We start from the raw sequence: 16,928 nt of genomic DNA on the forward strand, positions 1-16,928 counted from the left end.
GCTTAGTAATCCATAACTTCCATCTCTGCAATCCATCAACCCTGCAAACTTTGCTTGTACTATGCCACCATACTTGTACCGTTGTGAGTTAGTTCACCAGAGAAGAACAAGTAAAAAAAAAAAAAACACGCTCTTCACCAAATGTTTCTGAGAAGCCCACCAGCAATTATAAAAAATGGGCTTTCTGAAGCAAAAGATGGCTTTTCCGGCAAAGTAATACCGGTTTTGACGGACATCAGAAAACAGGAGAATCATGTTAACTAATAAGCTGGTTAACTAACTTTTAATAGTTCTTTTTGTCTAGTACTGCAGTTAGGCACTTGGCTGGAATTGTAGTTGACCGTTAGTAATAGCTATACTTGCTTTTAGAATTCTGAAAACGCGAATACCCTCGGCGCTAAAAAGTTAGCTGTTCGATTTTACTTAAGTAGTGTACAGCTTAAAATGATTCGCTTCTTCAATGACGTCCGCCAACACTGGTATTACTATGCCCCAAAAGCTGTCTCGCGTTTAGCCCATGAGCACGTTTGCAAGCGCTTTGCCGATCGCTTACGTTCTCTGTAAAAGCGATTGCAAATGGATTGCAAGGATTACCTTAGCGGCAGATGTGTCATTCGTGGTGCACATCGACAGCTTAAGGAGCGTAAACTCGGCAAACCCAAATCGTTGCGCAAAACACGTGCGCACAGAGTACACAGGCAGCGCGGAACCAAAACAAATAAGATGCAGTAGCATCCGAACACTCCCCGGGTCGAAGCCACCGTTGTCACACACACACACACACTGTATTGTGCAAACACAGCGGAGTGCGTAATAATTACACCACGGGAAAGGGTGTTATTCTTAGGGGAAGACTACTTTTCTCTGAGTGCAAACATGAGCCCAAATTGTTGTTCGCGGAGAACAGGAATCAGATAGCGCGACAAATGTAGCGAATGCATGAAGACTCGCTCCCTGAAATAAATGGCTACCACACAGGGAATCGTGAACACTGCGATGGACGAATCAAGGAGGCTTGCCAACGCCTGAAGCTTGGTTCGCGACCTCGGCGGTCGACTCAAAGCGTGTAATGAACATTCTTCTACGGCGTTTTCGTCGCTAGAGAGAACGACTCGCCTAACGTTGCTCCGGCAGTGATGACAGTCATCGGCGACGCAAAGCAGGCCACACTCGCTCCTGACTCCGGAAGCCTCACGGCGGAGCGCTCCGTGCACGCCGTTCGGAGCCGCTTGCTCTTCGCCGCAAGCGATATAACGTTTCCTTATCATTCGCTGAGAAAGTAACAGCTGGGTAAGCATGCGCCGTCTCGCTCTAATTCAGCGCACTCTCGTCGAAGCCGGAGGCACGTCACGACAGCGTACACTTAGCTGTAGTTTTGGACCCCTGCCTACTATCGCCATCTGGTGCGGCTCGGTGGCGGTCACTGCATGATTCTGCCGGAGTCCATGCTTTGTGAAGAAAAGCCCTTGGACTGCTTCCAGCTAGAAAACTGCTTAATTACTTTATTTATTTAGAGCATACTGCAGGCCCACTGAAGGGCCCTGGCAGGAGGGGTACAATAAGCGCAAAACAAAAAAATGCCCAGGCTTAGCTTGGTTAAGCCAAGAATGCGGTGCATATTGCGCGGTCTTTTTGCGCGAGGTATTGCTTGGCGGCACTCGATTTTCTCAGCAGCTTTTCCTCCGTGACGTATGGATGGATGGATGGATGGATGGCACTTCCTATCCATCCTATCCTATCCATCCATCCATGGATGGATGGATAGGAGCGCCCCCTTTGAAACGGGGCGGTGGCAACCGCCACCATGCTCAGCCGTCCTTTTTTTGTAGTTTTTTTTCTTTTTTTCGTTTTTTTCTTTTTTCTGTTTTGTGGTTTGGTGACGTCACGTCACGTGGTTTGGTGGCTGCCCGGCCGCGCCCAAGGGCTGAACTGAGTGATTGCAATATGCTACGCATAAAAGTACAAGGCAAGACATCAACAAATAGATTCAATGAACGGTGTATCGGCTGTCACAGTCGATAGAACATGACAACACGGTTGCAGGGCAAAGGAGCCTTCGTGCTTTATTGCGCGCTGGTTTTATAGCCACCACTGGAAAGAAGGGCGACCTCCTCTCCCCAGAAGCCGACTGTGTGCGCATGTCCCGTGGCTTCCGGGACGATGACTTAGCTACCGATACATCCTCCTTCGTTTGGAAAAAAAAAAGAAAGAAGAGGAAAAGAGAAAAGAGAAGAAAACTCTGTTACAAACAAATCTGAATGGTGTATGGCCCTCGCACAGACGCCTTGTTGACTTCACTTGCATTGGAAATTTAGGGCACCTGTACAAAGTCCTTGTTGTACGAGAGCCGCCGAGGTGGTGCTATTTGTCTTGTTGATCTCCTTAGTGCTGGTGCTGGCGAGGCAGTGCGCGGGGGATCCTGCGTTGGAGGCGCTGTGCCGAGCTGTGGCATGATAGTACGCGACTGCGGTGGACCAGTGCGGGCCGAGGTTGCCGAATTGTCCGAGCTGTTTTCGTCGTCGACGAAGTCCGGCAGCTCCCGCTCAAAGGGTTCACTGGTCGGTAGCAGGTGCCGCCGGTTGCGTCGCAGAACTCTTCCACCTTCGGTGAGTACGTCGTACGACCTGGGAAACCTGGACTGACGCAAGATCCGAGCTTTCGGTGACCACGTGTTCTGCCTCACCCGAACGACGTCACCTTTCTGCAGTGGAGCCAACGGCCGCTTGAGGCTTTCGGTCTGGCGATGCTTGTACACCTGGTAGTTGGCACTACAGCGCAAGTCCGGCAATGTGGTGCGAAGCTCGCGGCCTTGGAGGATCTCTGCAGGGGTTCGACCGCACTCTAAAGGTGTGGTCCTGTAAGCAAGAAGTCCCAACCAAAAATCTTGTTTAAGTTCGGTGGTTTTCTTTAGGATGCGCTTTACAATTTGCACACCCTTCTCCGCGAGACCATTTGATTGAGGGAATCGTGGACTCGAGGTGGTGTGTTTGAAATCATATCGCTTTGCAAAGGCAGCGAAGTCGTTACATGCGAACTGCGGACCATTGTCTGTGCATACCTCCATTGGTATGCCGTATCGTGCAAAAATGGAGCTAGTTGACTCTATGACGCTCCTCGCTGACAAGTCGTTAAGCAGTTCTACTTCGGGGAAGTTTGACAACGCATCGTATAAACACAAGTAGGATTTCCTACCATACTGGAAGATGTCGATGCCCACTCGGTACCAGGGCTTTTCAGGCACAGGACGCATTTTCAATGGCTCTCTTGGTTGGCTGTAGGCGTACTGCATACATACGCTACACTTCTTGACAAACGCCTCAATGTCCGAGTTCATTCCAGGCCAGAAAACTAGACGCCGTGCCCTGAGTTTGTTCTTATTAATGCCCATATGACCATGATGTATTTTTTCTAACATTTCCCGTTGTAAAGTAGTTGGTATTATAACCTTGCAGCCTTTTAGCAGGACGCCTCTAACTTCGGACAGTTCGCCCTCGCTTGACTTCAGCGGCCCTTCGATAGGAATACCATTACTTAGGCATTTTAGAACGGAGCTCAGATAAGGATCGTTCCTCGTCTCTACGGCCAGTCGCTTCCACGTGTCGTCGCTGACAAGTGAGCAAACCACACTTACGGCATGAACTTCCACGTCATCGCTCTGGATGCTCTTATCGTCCTCGGCGGGGGCCCTTGATAGCATGTCGGCGAGCAGAAGTTTTTTTCCTGGAACGAAGAATATTGTGATCTCATAACGCATCAGCCTAAGAAAAAACCGCTGCAGCCTTGGCGGCATATCGCCAACTGCTTTTTTGTGGATGGCAACTAATGGGCGGTGGTCTGTTTCCACAATAACCTGCCGGCCGTAGACGAAGTGGTGAAACTTTTCGCACCCGTATACGATAGCCAGTGCTTCCTTCTCTATTTGAGAGTACCGCTGCTGCGCGTCAGTGAGCACTTTGGAAGCATAAGCCACGGGTTTCCAGGAATCGCTATGACACTGCATTAAAGCTGCAGCAATCCCATTCTGTGATGCATCACAGGACACTTTTGTTGGTTTTTTGGGTCAAACATTGACAGGAGCGGTTGTTGGCTCATGCTATGGCATAGCAGTTTCCATTCACTCGCATGGTTATCTGTCCATTCAAAAACTGCATCTTGTCTGATTAGGCTCCTGAGAAGAGTCGTTCTTTCCGCCAGCGTGGGTAAAAATTTTGCAAAGTAGTTTGCGACCCCCAGCATTCGCAGAACTCCCGATTTGTCAGAGGGGGCGGGCATTTCCAACATACTTTTCACTAGTGAAGGGCTCGGTTTTATACCTTCTGCACTGATAACGTCGCCCAAGAACTCAATTTCTTGAACGCCAACTGTGCACTTCTCACGATTAAATGTGAGACCGGCCTGCTCAGCTGCTTGCAGAGCTGACCGAAGGCGTACGTCGTGCTCCTGCCGGGAAGTGCCCCAGACTAGTATGTCGTCGACGTACACTTTCACGCCGGGAAGAGATTCAAAAACTTCATTTAGTGTTTTCTGAAACACTTCAGATGCCGACGAAATACCGAAAGGCATCCGTAAAAAACTATATCGACCGAACGGTGTTGCAAAAGTACAAATCCTGGAGGTTTCTTCGTGCAATGGGATCTGATGGAACCCCGAGTTTGCGTCAAGTCTGGAGAACACTGTTGCGCCCGCTAGCTCGGATTCTATATCTTCTCGCCTTGGCATTTCGTAGTGTTCTCGCTTAATGCATTCGTTTATCTTTCTAGGGTCCATGCACACTCGGATATTGCCGTCTTTTTTGCGAACGATAACGAGAGGACTCACCCAGTCTGTGGCTTCTGTGACTTTTGTGATGATCCCAGCCTTTTCCATGCGTTCAAGTTCTAGCCGAAGCGGTTCTCGCAGAGCCAGAGGTACCCGTCTCGCTGTTTGGACAACAGGTGTGGCGCCTTCGCTCAGGGCCATGCGGTATTCGCGTCGAACACAGCCTGTGCCGCTGAACAGGTGTTGGTAATCGTGAATGACTTTATCAGAACTGTTCACTGTTACGTTGTGAACTTCCCGCGGCAGAAGACCCAGTTCTTCGCTTGCTTCAAGACCAAGGATTGCTTGATTTCCTTTGCGCACTACAAAAAAGTTGCAAACGCTCTTTCGGTTATTCAGCTCCACTTGAGTTCTGAGGACACCCATATGTTTGATAATGCCGCCGCCATACGATCTCAGGATCACACTACTCGGCATTAATGATGGCTTGGGATTCATCTTCCTGTAAAGACCGAAGGGCAACAGGTTAGCTTGGGATCCCGTGTCCACTTTCAACTTCACCAGCAAACTGTTCATGCATACTTCAACGGTCCATTCACGTCGACTGCTGACGCTGCTAACCGACACGTCGAGTACGTTAAAGTCTTCTTCGGATTCTTGCAGTGCGTCCACCTGATTATTTGCCTTGCAGCAGACCGTGAAATGGTTCCTTGCTTGACACTTTCTGCATGTACATACGTCCGAACGCTGGGCAGCTTCGCGGCGCATGAGTTCGGCCGCATTTTCTGCACTTGAATTGCTTTGATTGCGCTTTACCCAAAAACGGGCTTTCCTTTCGCACCAAGTCCACCGTTTGCTGCTGGCGCTCATTCCATATCTTTTGGTGTTCAGCTGCGCTCTCAGCGGCTTTGCAGATTCCTTCTGCTTTTTTGAGGGTGAGCTGGCTGTCTGCGAGCAACTTCTCTTGTACTTTGCTATCACTGGTGCCAAAAACTATTTGGTCTCTAATCATTGACTCCGTCAATGAGCCGAAATTGCATGAATGGGCTTGAGTCTTCAAATCACGCAAAAAATGTTCAAAGGGCTCACCGGAATCTTGCATCCGTTTCCTGAAGATATACCGCTCGTGGACTTCGTTCCGTTGGGCAGCACAGTATTCTTCAAACTTTTTCACCACCGTCGCATAGTCGAGCTTGTTCTCGCCATCCGCAAAGGTAAACGTGTTGTAGATTGCGATGCCTTCCTCACCTGCGATGCTCAAGAGCAGCGCGGCCTTCGCAGACTCTGGTCGAGGTTTTTCGGTTGGCTCCGATGCAGTCAAGAAGAGCTCAAACTTCTGTTTAAAGAGCTCCCAGTGCTTGCTGATGTCCCCTGTCACACGCAGCGGCTCCGGTGGCTTTAGGAATTCCATCTTGTTGGTCGGTGGCATCCCACTTCTGACACCATGTATCGGCTGTCACAGTCGATAGAACATGACAACACGGTTGCAGGGCAAAGGAGCCTTCGTGCTTTATTGCGCGCTGGTTTTATAGCCACCACTGGAAAGAAGGGCGACCTCCTCTCCCCAGAAGCCGACTGTGTGCGCATGTCCCGTGGCTTCCGGGACGATGACTTAGCTACCGATACAAACGGCCTGTTCTAAGGCATCAATGTCAACTACTGATTGCAGTGTTGTCGGCATGTTGGCTCATTGAATAAAAGTAAGACATTTATTGACTTCACAGGCTGACGACCTTTGGAATAGCGTGGTAGTGGCTGGTGAAAAATAGGAATAACTGGAGGTTTTTGCGCGAGTCATTTGTCGAGACAGAAGTTGAGTTGAGGTGGTTGCTGGTCACAGGCGGGGTTAGCCTTGCGATTTATGAAAAGAAACGTCACCGTTCGTGGCACTGTTCAGTGTGTGTCGTACGTCATGAGAGCGCCTATAGAAAGAGAAGCCTTTCTACATGTCACCGTCGTCACCACTTGGCGTTCAGTTCGGTGTAACGAAGAAATCGGAGAAGCCGCCGGGAAGCCTGCCTCCGAGATATCTAGTTTCCACTCTGGAAAGCGATCTCTTCTACCGAGCCATGTGACACCCTGCCCACATGAGGAAAAAGACGGCGTCATTTTCTGGACATTATGGAGGAATGAACACAGCGGGGACTGTGCCAGACTAGTCTTGAGCATACACTGTGCAGTCTGGGCCGAGCCGTGCGTAAGCGGTGGAATAATGTGGTGTCTACTCCCTTGGTCACTCAGGGTTGGATGAGCACAGACGACGTACGGAGCTCTGAAATGGTTGGTCGCCTTTTTCTGTTAAGTGTCTCGTGGCGTCATCCGGCACTTTGCAGGCTCTGTAGAGAGCGCTTCCTGGGCAAGGCTGTCAACGGCTTCGTTGCGCGGGAAGCCAAGGTGCTGCTGAAATTGGATAGAAAGAGCAGCTGTTGCACTGACCTCAGAGCATTCTGGCACCGCCTTTCCAAGGAGAAACTATATGCTCTACAAGTTGCAGGGGCGACTTCGAGTTGGTCAGTATTATCGCTGGTTGAGCTGGCCAAAATCGAAGTTTTCTCAGGGGCTCCTTTGTGCTTGCCTCTAATTGGTTCGTGATGACAGGCTCGTAGACGAACGAGGAAAACTAGACATTGACGGCGCCAAGTTCTGTCTTATCTGCGAAGTGGGCACCGTGAATGTGCCGGTGCGTTGCCTCAGAGCGCAATGTAAAGAAAGAGAGAACGAAAGAGATAACAATAACTGTCCACCGGTAGAGGACTTCAAAGCGCGTCTCAAACACAGCTGTTATGCAGCCCTTTCTGCTGGGGGGAGGGACTAATTTAGGGGGTCTTTGAGGGCTGTTTACCTGGCCTCCGCGCGGCGTTATTTTGTAGCGGAATAATAATTCGGTTTTAATTCAAAGTATTTTCCCTTTTGAGTGTCAATGCGACAGCATTAGACTTCACATCATGCGATTTCACGTCCTGCGTCTATCCCAAATTGCCGAATGGTCTAGAGAGGTCACGTGAACTTGTGACGTCATTGCAATCTGCCCACCCCGGCAGCTGCCAATTAAATTAATACAGTTAGATTCAATTAAACTGTCACAAGCCCACTATAGCGCGGAAATTTAAGCCTAAAAAATAGGAGGCGAGGGCGCCACCAGGAAAGGGAACAAGTTGGAACGAGTTCTCGGCAGACTCACTCAGCGCATGATTACGGTTATGAAAGAACTGACACATGCACAAAAACGTGCTGCAGCAACGTTGCTTCTAATGCTGTCGCGCAATTTTTTTAGTTTCAGTTTATAACTTAATCCCATTCTATAGAGCTTAGTGAAAAAAAAAATCGCTTTGCTAAATGGTTCATTATCATCATCCCTTACGCCCACTGCTGGGCAAAGGCCTCTCCCATGTCTCTCCAGTTAACCCTGTCCTGTGCCAACTGCGGCCACCTTATCCCGGCAAATACCTTATTCTCATTTGCCCACCGAACTTTCTGCCGCCCCTGTTGATAGATGGTTACCGGAAGAATATCTGCGTCCCTGAAATAACGTCTGTCACCACCTGGAAAGAGCAAGGAATAGCTAGTGCCTCAAATAGGTAGCGCTTGAGTTAAAGGAAGAGCACCAGCACCAGAGTTCGCAGATAGAAATAATTTACGAATCATGGATACCTTCTTCCGCAAACTAGCCAACAGGAAGTGGACGCGGAAGAGCACCAATGGTGAGACTAAAACTGAAATAGACTTCATACTGTGCGTTCACCCTGGCATCGTAGAGGATGTGGAGGTCCGCGGAAAGGTCTGTTGTAGCGACCACAGAATGGTAAGGTCCCGTATTAGCATAGATTTGAAAAGGGAATGGAGGAAACTAGTGAAGCGGAAGTCTTTAACGAGTAGCATTAAGAGGGAAAGTAGAGAAATTCAGGATTTTGCAGCAGAACAGATTTTCCGCTTTAAATGAAGAAGACGACCGTAATGTTGAAACAATGAATGATAATCTCACAGCTATCGTTACAGAGTGCGAAGCAGAGGTAAGCGGTGGGATGGTTCGACGGTATACCGGCAAGCTATCTCAGGAGACGAAAAATCTGATTAAGAAACGCCAAAGTATTTCATGAAACCGTCTAACCCCATAGACAGAATATAACTGGCAGAGCTATCAAAGCTAATCAATAAGCGCAAGATAACGTACGTAAAGAAGTTTAGTACGGATAGAATCGAGCATGCTCTAAAGAACGGAGATCGGAGGTAGCCTACAAGCGGTGAAGCGAAAACTAGGCTTAGGCAAAAATAAGACGTATGCATTAAGAGACAGCGAGGGCAATGTCGTTAGCAATATGCATAAGATAGTTAAAATAGCCGAAGAGTTCTACACAAATCAGCGTATGCAATTGGAGCGTTAATGAGAGAGACAATAGCGCACAGCAGTGGTACATCCCGCCAGTAACGAAAGAGGAAGTAAAGAAAGCCTCAGGAGCAATGCAGAGAGGAAAAGCAGCTGGTGAGGATCAGGCAACAGCAGATTGTTGAAGGATGGAGGAGAGATTGTGCTAGAAAAACAAGCTACGCAGTGTACGCAATGCCTTATGACCTCAACCGTACCAGAAGCTTGCAAGAACGCTAATATTATCTTAATTCATGAGAAAGCAGACGTCAAGGACTTGATGAATTACAGACCGATCAGCTTAATAAGCGAGTAATTACTCATTGACATCCACCCAAGCGCAGCCATACGGCTGCAAAGGAAAACTGTACAGCTTTCTCAGAAACTTCGCAGTTAAAGAAAAACTCGGAAAAAAACTCCGGACCAGGTCGCGTTTTTCTTTAACTGCGAAGTTTCTGAGAAAGATGTACAGCTATCCTTTTTAGCCGTATGGCTGCGCTTGGGTGGATGCCAATGAGTAATTACTCGCTTATTACAAATCTGCTCCACCTTGGGGGGCTTCCTATAAACATTTGACCGACTCCAATCAGCTTACTGTCCGTTGCCTACAAGATATTAACTAAGGTAAACGCTCATAGAGTCAGTACAACCTTCAATCAACCAAAAATGATCAGGCAGCCTTTCGTAAAGGATGCCAGACAATAGACCGTAGTCAAACTATCAATCAGGTGACAGAGAAATTTGCAGAATATAACCAACCCATATCTATAGCTTTCATCGATTACTAGAAAGAATTTGTGTTAGTGGAGGCCTCAGCTGTAATGCAGGGATTGTGCAATCGTGGTGTAGAAGAACCTTATGCAAAAATAGTGGAAGATATCTATAACGGCTGCACAGCTACCACAGTCCTTCATAAAGTCAACAAAAAAAAAATTCCAATAAGAAAGGGTGTCAGGCAGGGAGACACGATATCGCCAATGCTGTTCACCGCCTGTTTAAAGGAGGTATTCAGAGGCCTGGACTGGGAGCAGTTGGGGATAAGAGTTAATGGAGAATACCTCAATAATCAGCGGTTCGCAGATGACATTGCCTTGCTAAGTCACTGAAGAGATAAACTACAAAGCATCATCAATGAATTAGACAAGCAGATCAGAATGATGGGTCTAAAATAATATGCAGGTAACCAAAGTAATGTTCAACAGTCTCGGAAGGGAGCAGCAGTTTACAATGGGTAGCAAGGTGCTGGAAGTAGTAAGATAATATGTCTGTTTAGGGCAGGTAGTTACCGCTGATCCGGATCATGAGAGGGAAATAACTAGAAGAATATGAATGGGGTGGAGCGCATATGGCAGGTTCTCTCAGATCATGAACGGCTTTTTGCCAATATCCCTCAAGAGAAAAGTATACAACAGGTGTATCTTACCGGTACTCACCTACGGGGCAGAAACGTGGTGGCTAACAAAGAGGGTTCAGCTCAAGTTAAGAACAACGCAGAGAGCTATGGAAAGAAAAATGATAGGTGTAATGTTAAGAGATTGAAAGCGGGCTGAGTGGGCGGGTTAATGACATTCTAGTCGAAATGAAGAGGAAGAAGATGGCTTGGGCAGGGCATGTAATGCGAAGGCCGGATAACCGCTGGTCCTTAAGGGCAACGGAGTGGATTCCAAGAGAAGGCAAGCGTAGCAGGGGTTGGCAGAAAGTTAGGTGGACATATGGGATTAGGAAGTTTGCAGGTAGGGTGGCCGCAGCTGGCACGGGACAGGGTTAGTTGAAGAGGGGAGATGCCTTTGTCCTGCAGTGCGCGTAACCAGGCTGATGCTGATGATGACTCTCTTTCCGGCGCCATCATTTTTTGTTGACGTCCCGAATCTGTTCGTTGTTTTGTCACTTTTATGTCGATGTATAGCCGATTGATGGAATCGCTGTAGCATACAATGTTGCTTGATTGCTGGTACTTTGTCGAGTGGACGCTGCTTATCGCAGGGTGGTAAGTGGAAGGTGTTGGCCGGAAAGTTTCCATGTTTTTAGCTCTGTTTACCCGCCTGTAGGTAGCGGAAACATTATGTATCCAAACAGTCTAGTGCTTCTCGGGCAGTTTCAGGCATAGCAAAGCCGTTTATCCCCCCCCCCTCCCCCCCCCCCCCCCCCCCCCCCCCCCCGCGCACGCACCACTGCGCACCTTCATTCCTTCTTTTCCCAGACTGCAGTAGACTGGAATGGCCTGCCTGCCGATGCCGCACTCCACACCAGCCCCGTCCATTTTAAAAAAGCCATTGAAAATGTTCTGTTTTAAACCCCATGTCATTCATTTCAGATTCATTTTGTGTATTGTTTCCCCTCATGTAATACCCCTATTCAGGGGCATTTGGGGTGTACAATAAATAAATAAATAAATTAGTCTCTTGAAGAATTGTCAATAATTAAAGCACCTCCAGAACAGCACCAGTGGGTGCTAGCGACATTTTTTTGTCTTGTGCACATAACGCCAAGGAACGATTTACAGCTGCCTTGTTCCACATGGTGGCCTCCATTCTGAAAATAAATACCGCATCATTTATATCAATACCGGAACATAAGTATCCGATTTAGGGCGCACTGCATACCGATGTGACGTAAGATATGCAGAGCACCAGGCCAGAGGAAAGCTTGAACGCATTAGAAAACCGGTGGGTACAAGGCAGCACTTGGGACCGAACCCCCGACCTCTCGCATATGAGGCGGATGCTCAAATCGCGGGGGTTAAGGCACGTTTGGCAATGCACGCCTGAGGACGTTTTTGTTACTTCGAAAATTTGGACATTTTTTTCGGGGACGTTTTTTCCGGAACCCGCACGTGGCCGCAGATCACGTGGCTACTAGACGATTCTGTTCGACTGACCTACGAGCACGCTCATTGAAATTAGCCGCGCCAATGAAAGAAGGTGAAGCGGTCACGGCGCAGCACGTATGCATCAAGTTTGCGAGTACCTCCACAATGACATGATAACTACCAGGAGGTTCCTTTGCTAATGGTCTCCAAAATTTCCGCCTTTAAAAAAGACCTTTCAGCAATTTTCATGAATTAAATTTTCTAAACTTTTCGCCCGTTCATTTTTTCATCATCATAATCATTATTATTATTATTATTATTATTATTATTATTAATTTTCCACCACAATTTATTTAATTTCTTACCCGAAACAAAACCATTAGCTTGGCGCCAATTTACACTCTTCTGGCTCTCCTCACTGAACCCAGGCCTATCCCCCGTCGTAGTCGTGGGTATGTGCCATGTAATTAAGGCAATAACAACAACAACGCATGCATCCCTGCATTCAGGTAATCAAAGCGCAGCAGAATATAGCGGACATCTGATTGCGGTGACAGCCCGGCTGCGCTGTAATTATACATTACCCGCCTGAGCGTAATGAGTGTCATAATCGTTTATATATTTTTTTGTGGCTATATAACTTTCAGGTACAATTTTTTCGTTCATATCTGTCGCTGATTGATGCCTGTGAAATTCTCATGACACAGAAAAATCTTTCTGGTAAGACATTTTTCTAAGCAGCCAGCGAATTTGTGCCGCGACGAGCCCAAGGGCTTTAGAAATATCGTAATTAACATTCACGTCATCTGCAAGAGTTGTGATTCAAAATAAAATTTTATTTAAAAAACGATATCAACAGAGCTTAAGTATGGGGTTGGAGGAGTCCGATTGGTAAGGGAGCTTTGTGCAGAACACGTACGAAGAAGGCTCCGAGTGCCGATTAAAGTTCACGAGTTTCATTGTACACCCTCCCAATTTTTTAGCAATATATCGCGCGAGCGTCGAACGTTCGTTTGCACAGCGCCCCATGCAGACTTGCATGGATGCACGAACCCCATGCATGAATCGGCAAACTTGGCGAAAGTTGCCGCATGTGCACGATCGAGCACAAGGTAGGGCGACCGTCGACTCCTCGGATGTTACCGGTCCTTTCCTTAGCTTATGGCACTGCTTAGCATGTTCCAGGCAAGCCACGTGGCGTTGACTGATGTACAGTCTTTGCCAAAAGTAACCCGGCACAGGTGGCTTGTTTCTTAGCCGCGTAGCGAAGCACTCATGGCAGCCCTGAAGCTCTGATTCTGTGCAAAGAAAGGCGATACCTTGTCCTTACATTATGGCACCGTTCCGTCTTTAGGGCTGCTGTAAATGCTCCGTTATACGGTTGAGAAGCAAGAATCTGTTGCTCGGTTACTTTTGGTCAACTTTCTGTGGCTATGCAGCCAAGGCTAGGCGAGAAAGGGAAGTGACGGGCGCCAAGCAGTGCGGCCAGTAAACGAGGGATTCCCTGCATTTGTTGCGGAGGAGGCCATTGTCCTCGCAGACGCAGGAGTGGCACACTGCAAAAAACGTGGTGAACGGTGCAGCGGGCATCAACGGCGGTAGTCTGCCCCGGGTGGCCACAGCCCGCCGCTCTGTCCAGCCAGCAGTCAGGTCCCGTGGGAAAAAGGTCTAGACAGGCGGACTATGGGGCCGGCCACAGCGCCTGTGGGATCTCGGTCCGCAGCCGGATGGCCTCATGTCGCTCCAGCTGGGCGTAGAAGCTGAGCCCCGTGAGCAGCTCCACGTCGCCCACGGTGGCCGAGTGCTGGAGCAGGTACTGCGCCCACGGCTGGCAGTTCTCGGGCCGCGGCAGGTGGGGCAGCAGGAAGGCGGCCGCGTCCAGCCGCTCCGGGGCGCACCGGTCCACGGGGACGCCCGCCGTCAGGCACCGGGTCAGCACGCAGAACACGTGCGTCGGCACGGGCGGAAGGCCCGAGCCCGAATCCGACGTGGCCGCCCTGCAGCACGTGTATGTCCCCGGCGTCAGCGCCCCGCGTTGGTCTTACTCTACTTTTTCTAACCATCGTATACCACAGTATTTGTCAGAGCGATAACTGTATACGTGGCACATGATGAAGTTAGCGCCAAAAACGACGACCAAAGTAGGAGAGAAGACACAACACAAGCGCTCGTGTTGCGTCTTCTCTCCTACTTTGGTCCTCGTTTTTGGCGCTAACTTCATCATTAATAAGATTCAACTCGCCCAACTTTCCACCTTACTACTGTACGTGGTACTTTCTCATGGTAAATGGCGTCAGCGTGGTCGTTGTACTATGGTGTACAAGAGTATCCGCGAGGCGCGAGCCGCGACGGAAGCCCTTAGCGCGGTTATTAGCCGGTGGCTCGAGACGATATTTGTGGAGGTGTAAGTTGGACTCACGTAAGGAAGTGAAATGACTTGATCGATGAATCACCTGGGCCTTATCCGCCGAGACCGTATTTCGCGCGTTTCCCCCGACACTGCGTGCCTAGTGGCCAATAAGATCATATGCAGGCAGGTATGGTCTATTAGTGATTTTTGAGGAAAGGAAATGGCGCAGTAGCTGTCTCACTCCTCGGTGTATACTTCAACAGCGCCGTGAAGGAAGGGAGGAAGGTGGGAGTGACAGACGAAAGAGATGACGCAGTGGAGGGCTTCGGAATAATTTCAACCTCCGGGGATCTTTCACGTGCACGACATCACAGACCAAACGGGCGCCTTTTGAGTTTCACCTCCATCGAAACGAGGCCGCCGCGGTCGGGTTCGAATCCGAGTACTCCGGAACAGCAGGTCTGGCCTAGGAGTAAACTTAAAGGGCCAGACCTGCTGATCCGCAGTACCCGGGGACAACGAGGACATACTGAAGCTGGCCTGTATTAGTAGGCACTCGCATTTCAACGATAAAGACACTTTCACTGAAAACGAACATTTTATGAGCGTCACATGCTGCTTCCGAAAGTTTCGTCATCACATTAAGGCGTCACTCTATACGCACCTAGATGATTACTTGGGAGATCCTGGGTAATGAACCCACAGCTCCTGATCTCGCGACCGCAATCTCAAAAACTTCGTAATCACCTTAGGAAAGGGTCTGAGGCTCATGTTGTTACGCCGGCCACATTGAGAAAATTTCGTCTCCCGCAGGCGGAAAATAACAAAAAGAGGGGGACACCTACATTTTCAAACTTCTGTCGTAATGGGGTGCTCGCTTGAAGTTCAGTAAGCTCCATTTGCAACTCGGGCTCAACATCGTCGACTCGCACAGCGAAGGGTACAGAGAAAATTTCGAACTGTCTGGAGAGGCCGCGGATGTCTTGGAACCGAATTTTGAATTCTTCCTCGAGGTTACGAGCTAATCTGCGAAAACACTGCAAAATTCCTGGGCAACGTGCGACTTGAGAGCTGCAGCCTGGTCCAGCTTATTCGCTTTTACCTGGCGTTGCCAGAGCTGTCATTTGGTCTGAAATGCACAAATGTCCTCGCTCATTTTCGCTATGATTTTTCGCTTTCCCTGAAGTTTTCCGTTCAAATGTTCAGGTAGTCACATATTTCTGTGAGCAATGCAAGGTAACGAAGCGATTTCTCATTAGACAGCCCAGCAATTAGCTTATTTTTCTTATTCAAGAAGCCGGCGACTTCCTCTCCGAGCTAGACAAAAATCTCTTCAGCGCTTTTCCGCAGCTCAACCAGCGCACGTTCGCCTGGTATAGGATCTCCTTGTGATTGCATCCTTCCTCTTGTAACAAAGAGGTGAACTGACGGTGGTTGAATGCTCTTGAACGAATGATGTTCACTGCACTGAACACAATGTTCATGAACGACTTCATATTCACTGTCTTGCTGCATAGTTTTTGGTGCAAGATGCAGTGCACCACCAAAAACTATTCAGTGACTCAAAGGCATCCAAGTTTCGTTCGCAAACGTCCCAGAACAGCGCTCCTGCTTCCGACTTTAATGGAGCACCGTCGGATGCCACACACACCATCCGTTCCCACTGTAGACTGGTGCGTTCAACAGCTCCTTCAAGCACCGAAATGTCCGCTCCTGTAGTGGTGCCTTTCCTTCGGATAATGTCCAGTAGTTCTTCTGTCACACTGAGATTATTGTCTACACCCCTAATGAAGATGACACACTAAGCGTTATCTGTAATATCAGTGCTTTCGTCACTGGCGAGAGAAAAGGCTTCGATGTCCCGACATCGGTTCACTGAGGCGTTTCCAATGTCGTGGCGTACCTCAGAAGTTCTCTCCGCAACCGTATTGGGTGAACGGCTTACCTTTTCGAATCTCTTTTTCATTATGAGACAGATGGTGTCTGCAGCTTCAAGCGAGCAGTTTTTCACAATCAACCCATCGGTGAAAGGTTTTGCAGATTTTGCGGTTAGGTTGGAAATAACGAAGTTTGCTCTCATCGTTTCTTTCGCTGTTCTCGCAGGCTTTTGGAAAAATTCTAGCTGCTGCCCGAGTGACGCCTTCAGTTGATCCGCATTGTCGGCACGCACCTTTCCAGTTAATGCAGCGTCCTTGTCATGATGACAGGCCATGAAGTGGAGTCGCACGTTTTACTCCGTCAGCACAGAGACAGTCTGACGGCAGATTAAACACATCGCTATTGGGAATGCATGCAGCGCGGCAGAGAAGACATCGGAAGCAATTGAAAGACATCGGAACATCATATAAAGGGATTTCATGATTATATCATTGTACTTAATGACTAAGTGACTAATTGCTAATTAGTAGTAGTTAAGAAGTGGCATGTGGAACTGTGCCTGTACCTTAACTAACACTAACACTAACTAACACAACTAACACTAACATTAATTAATCAGCGTACTAGTTAAGGTCACGTTAACTATCACTAACCATACATTAACTAGTATCACGAAATCCGCAAGTCATACTTAACTATCATTAACCATCAATAATAGACGTTTCTAGGCGTTTCATAGACATTGTGTTGAACATTCTAGAGAGTTCCAT

The 16,928-nt window shown here is 48.4% G+C and overlaps 2 protein-coding genes across 3 annotated transcripts in view; both read right to left on the reverse strand.

The window, feature by feature from the left end:
- Positions 1-2,047: 2,047 nt before the first annotated feature.
- LOC149334882 (uncharacterized) lies at positions 2,048-6,877 on the reverse strand. The gene is made up of 3 exons (XM_089551520.1): positions 4,819-6,877; positions 3,632-3,720; positions 2,048-2,855 (listed from the first exon to the last, which is right to left on the reverse strand). Exons 1-3 carry the CDS (start codon positions 5,626-5,628, stop codon positions 2,312-2,314), a joined length of 1,443 nt encoding a protein of 480 aa, XP_089407646.1. The 5' UTR covers positions 5,629-6,877; the 3' UTR covers positions 2,048-2,311.
- A 5,868-nt stretch (positions 6,878-12,745) lies between these two features.
- The window catches only part of LOC149334883 (ectonucleotide pyrophosphatase/phosphodiesterase family member 1-like), a 65,640-nt gene continuing 61,457 nt past the window's right edge, over positions 12,746-16,928 (reverse strand). For both annotated transcript variants that reach the window (XM_089551522.1, XM_089551521.1), the window contains one exon: positions 12,746-13,927. In XM_089551522.1, coding sequence (XP_089407648.1) covers positions 13,612-13,927 — 316 coding nt within the window. In that variant the 3' untranslated portion in view covers positions 12,746-13,611. The remainder of the gene's footprint in view (positions 13,928-16,928) is intronic.

The sequence above is a fragment of the Amblyomma mixtum genome, chromosome 7 (genome assembly GCF_055824585.1).
Source record: "Amblyomma mixtum isolate Tamu chromosome 7, ASM5582458v1, whole genome shotgun sequence".
NCBI lineage: Eukaryota > Metazoa > Arthropoda > Arachnida > Ixodida > Ixodidae > Amblyomma > Amblyomma mixtum.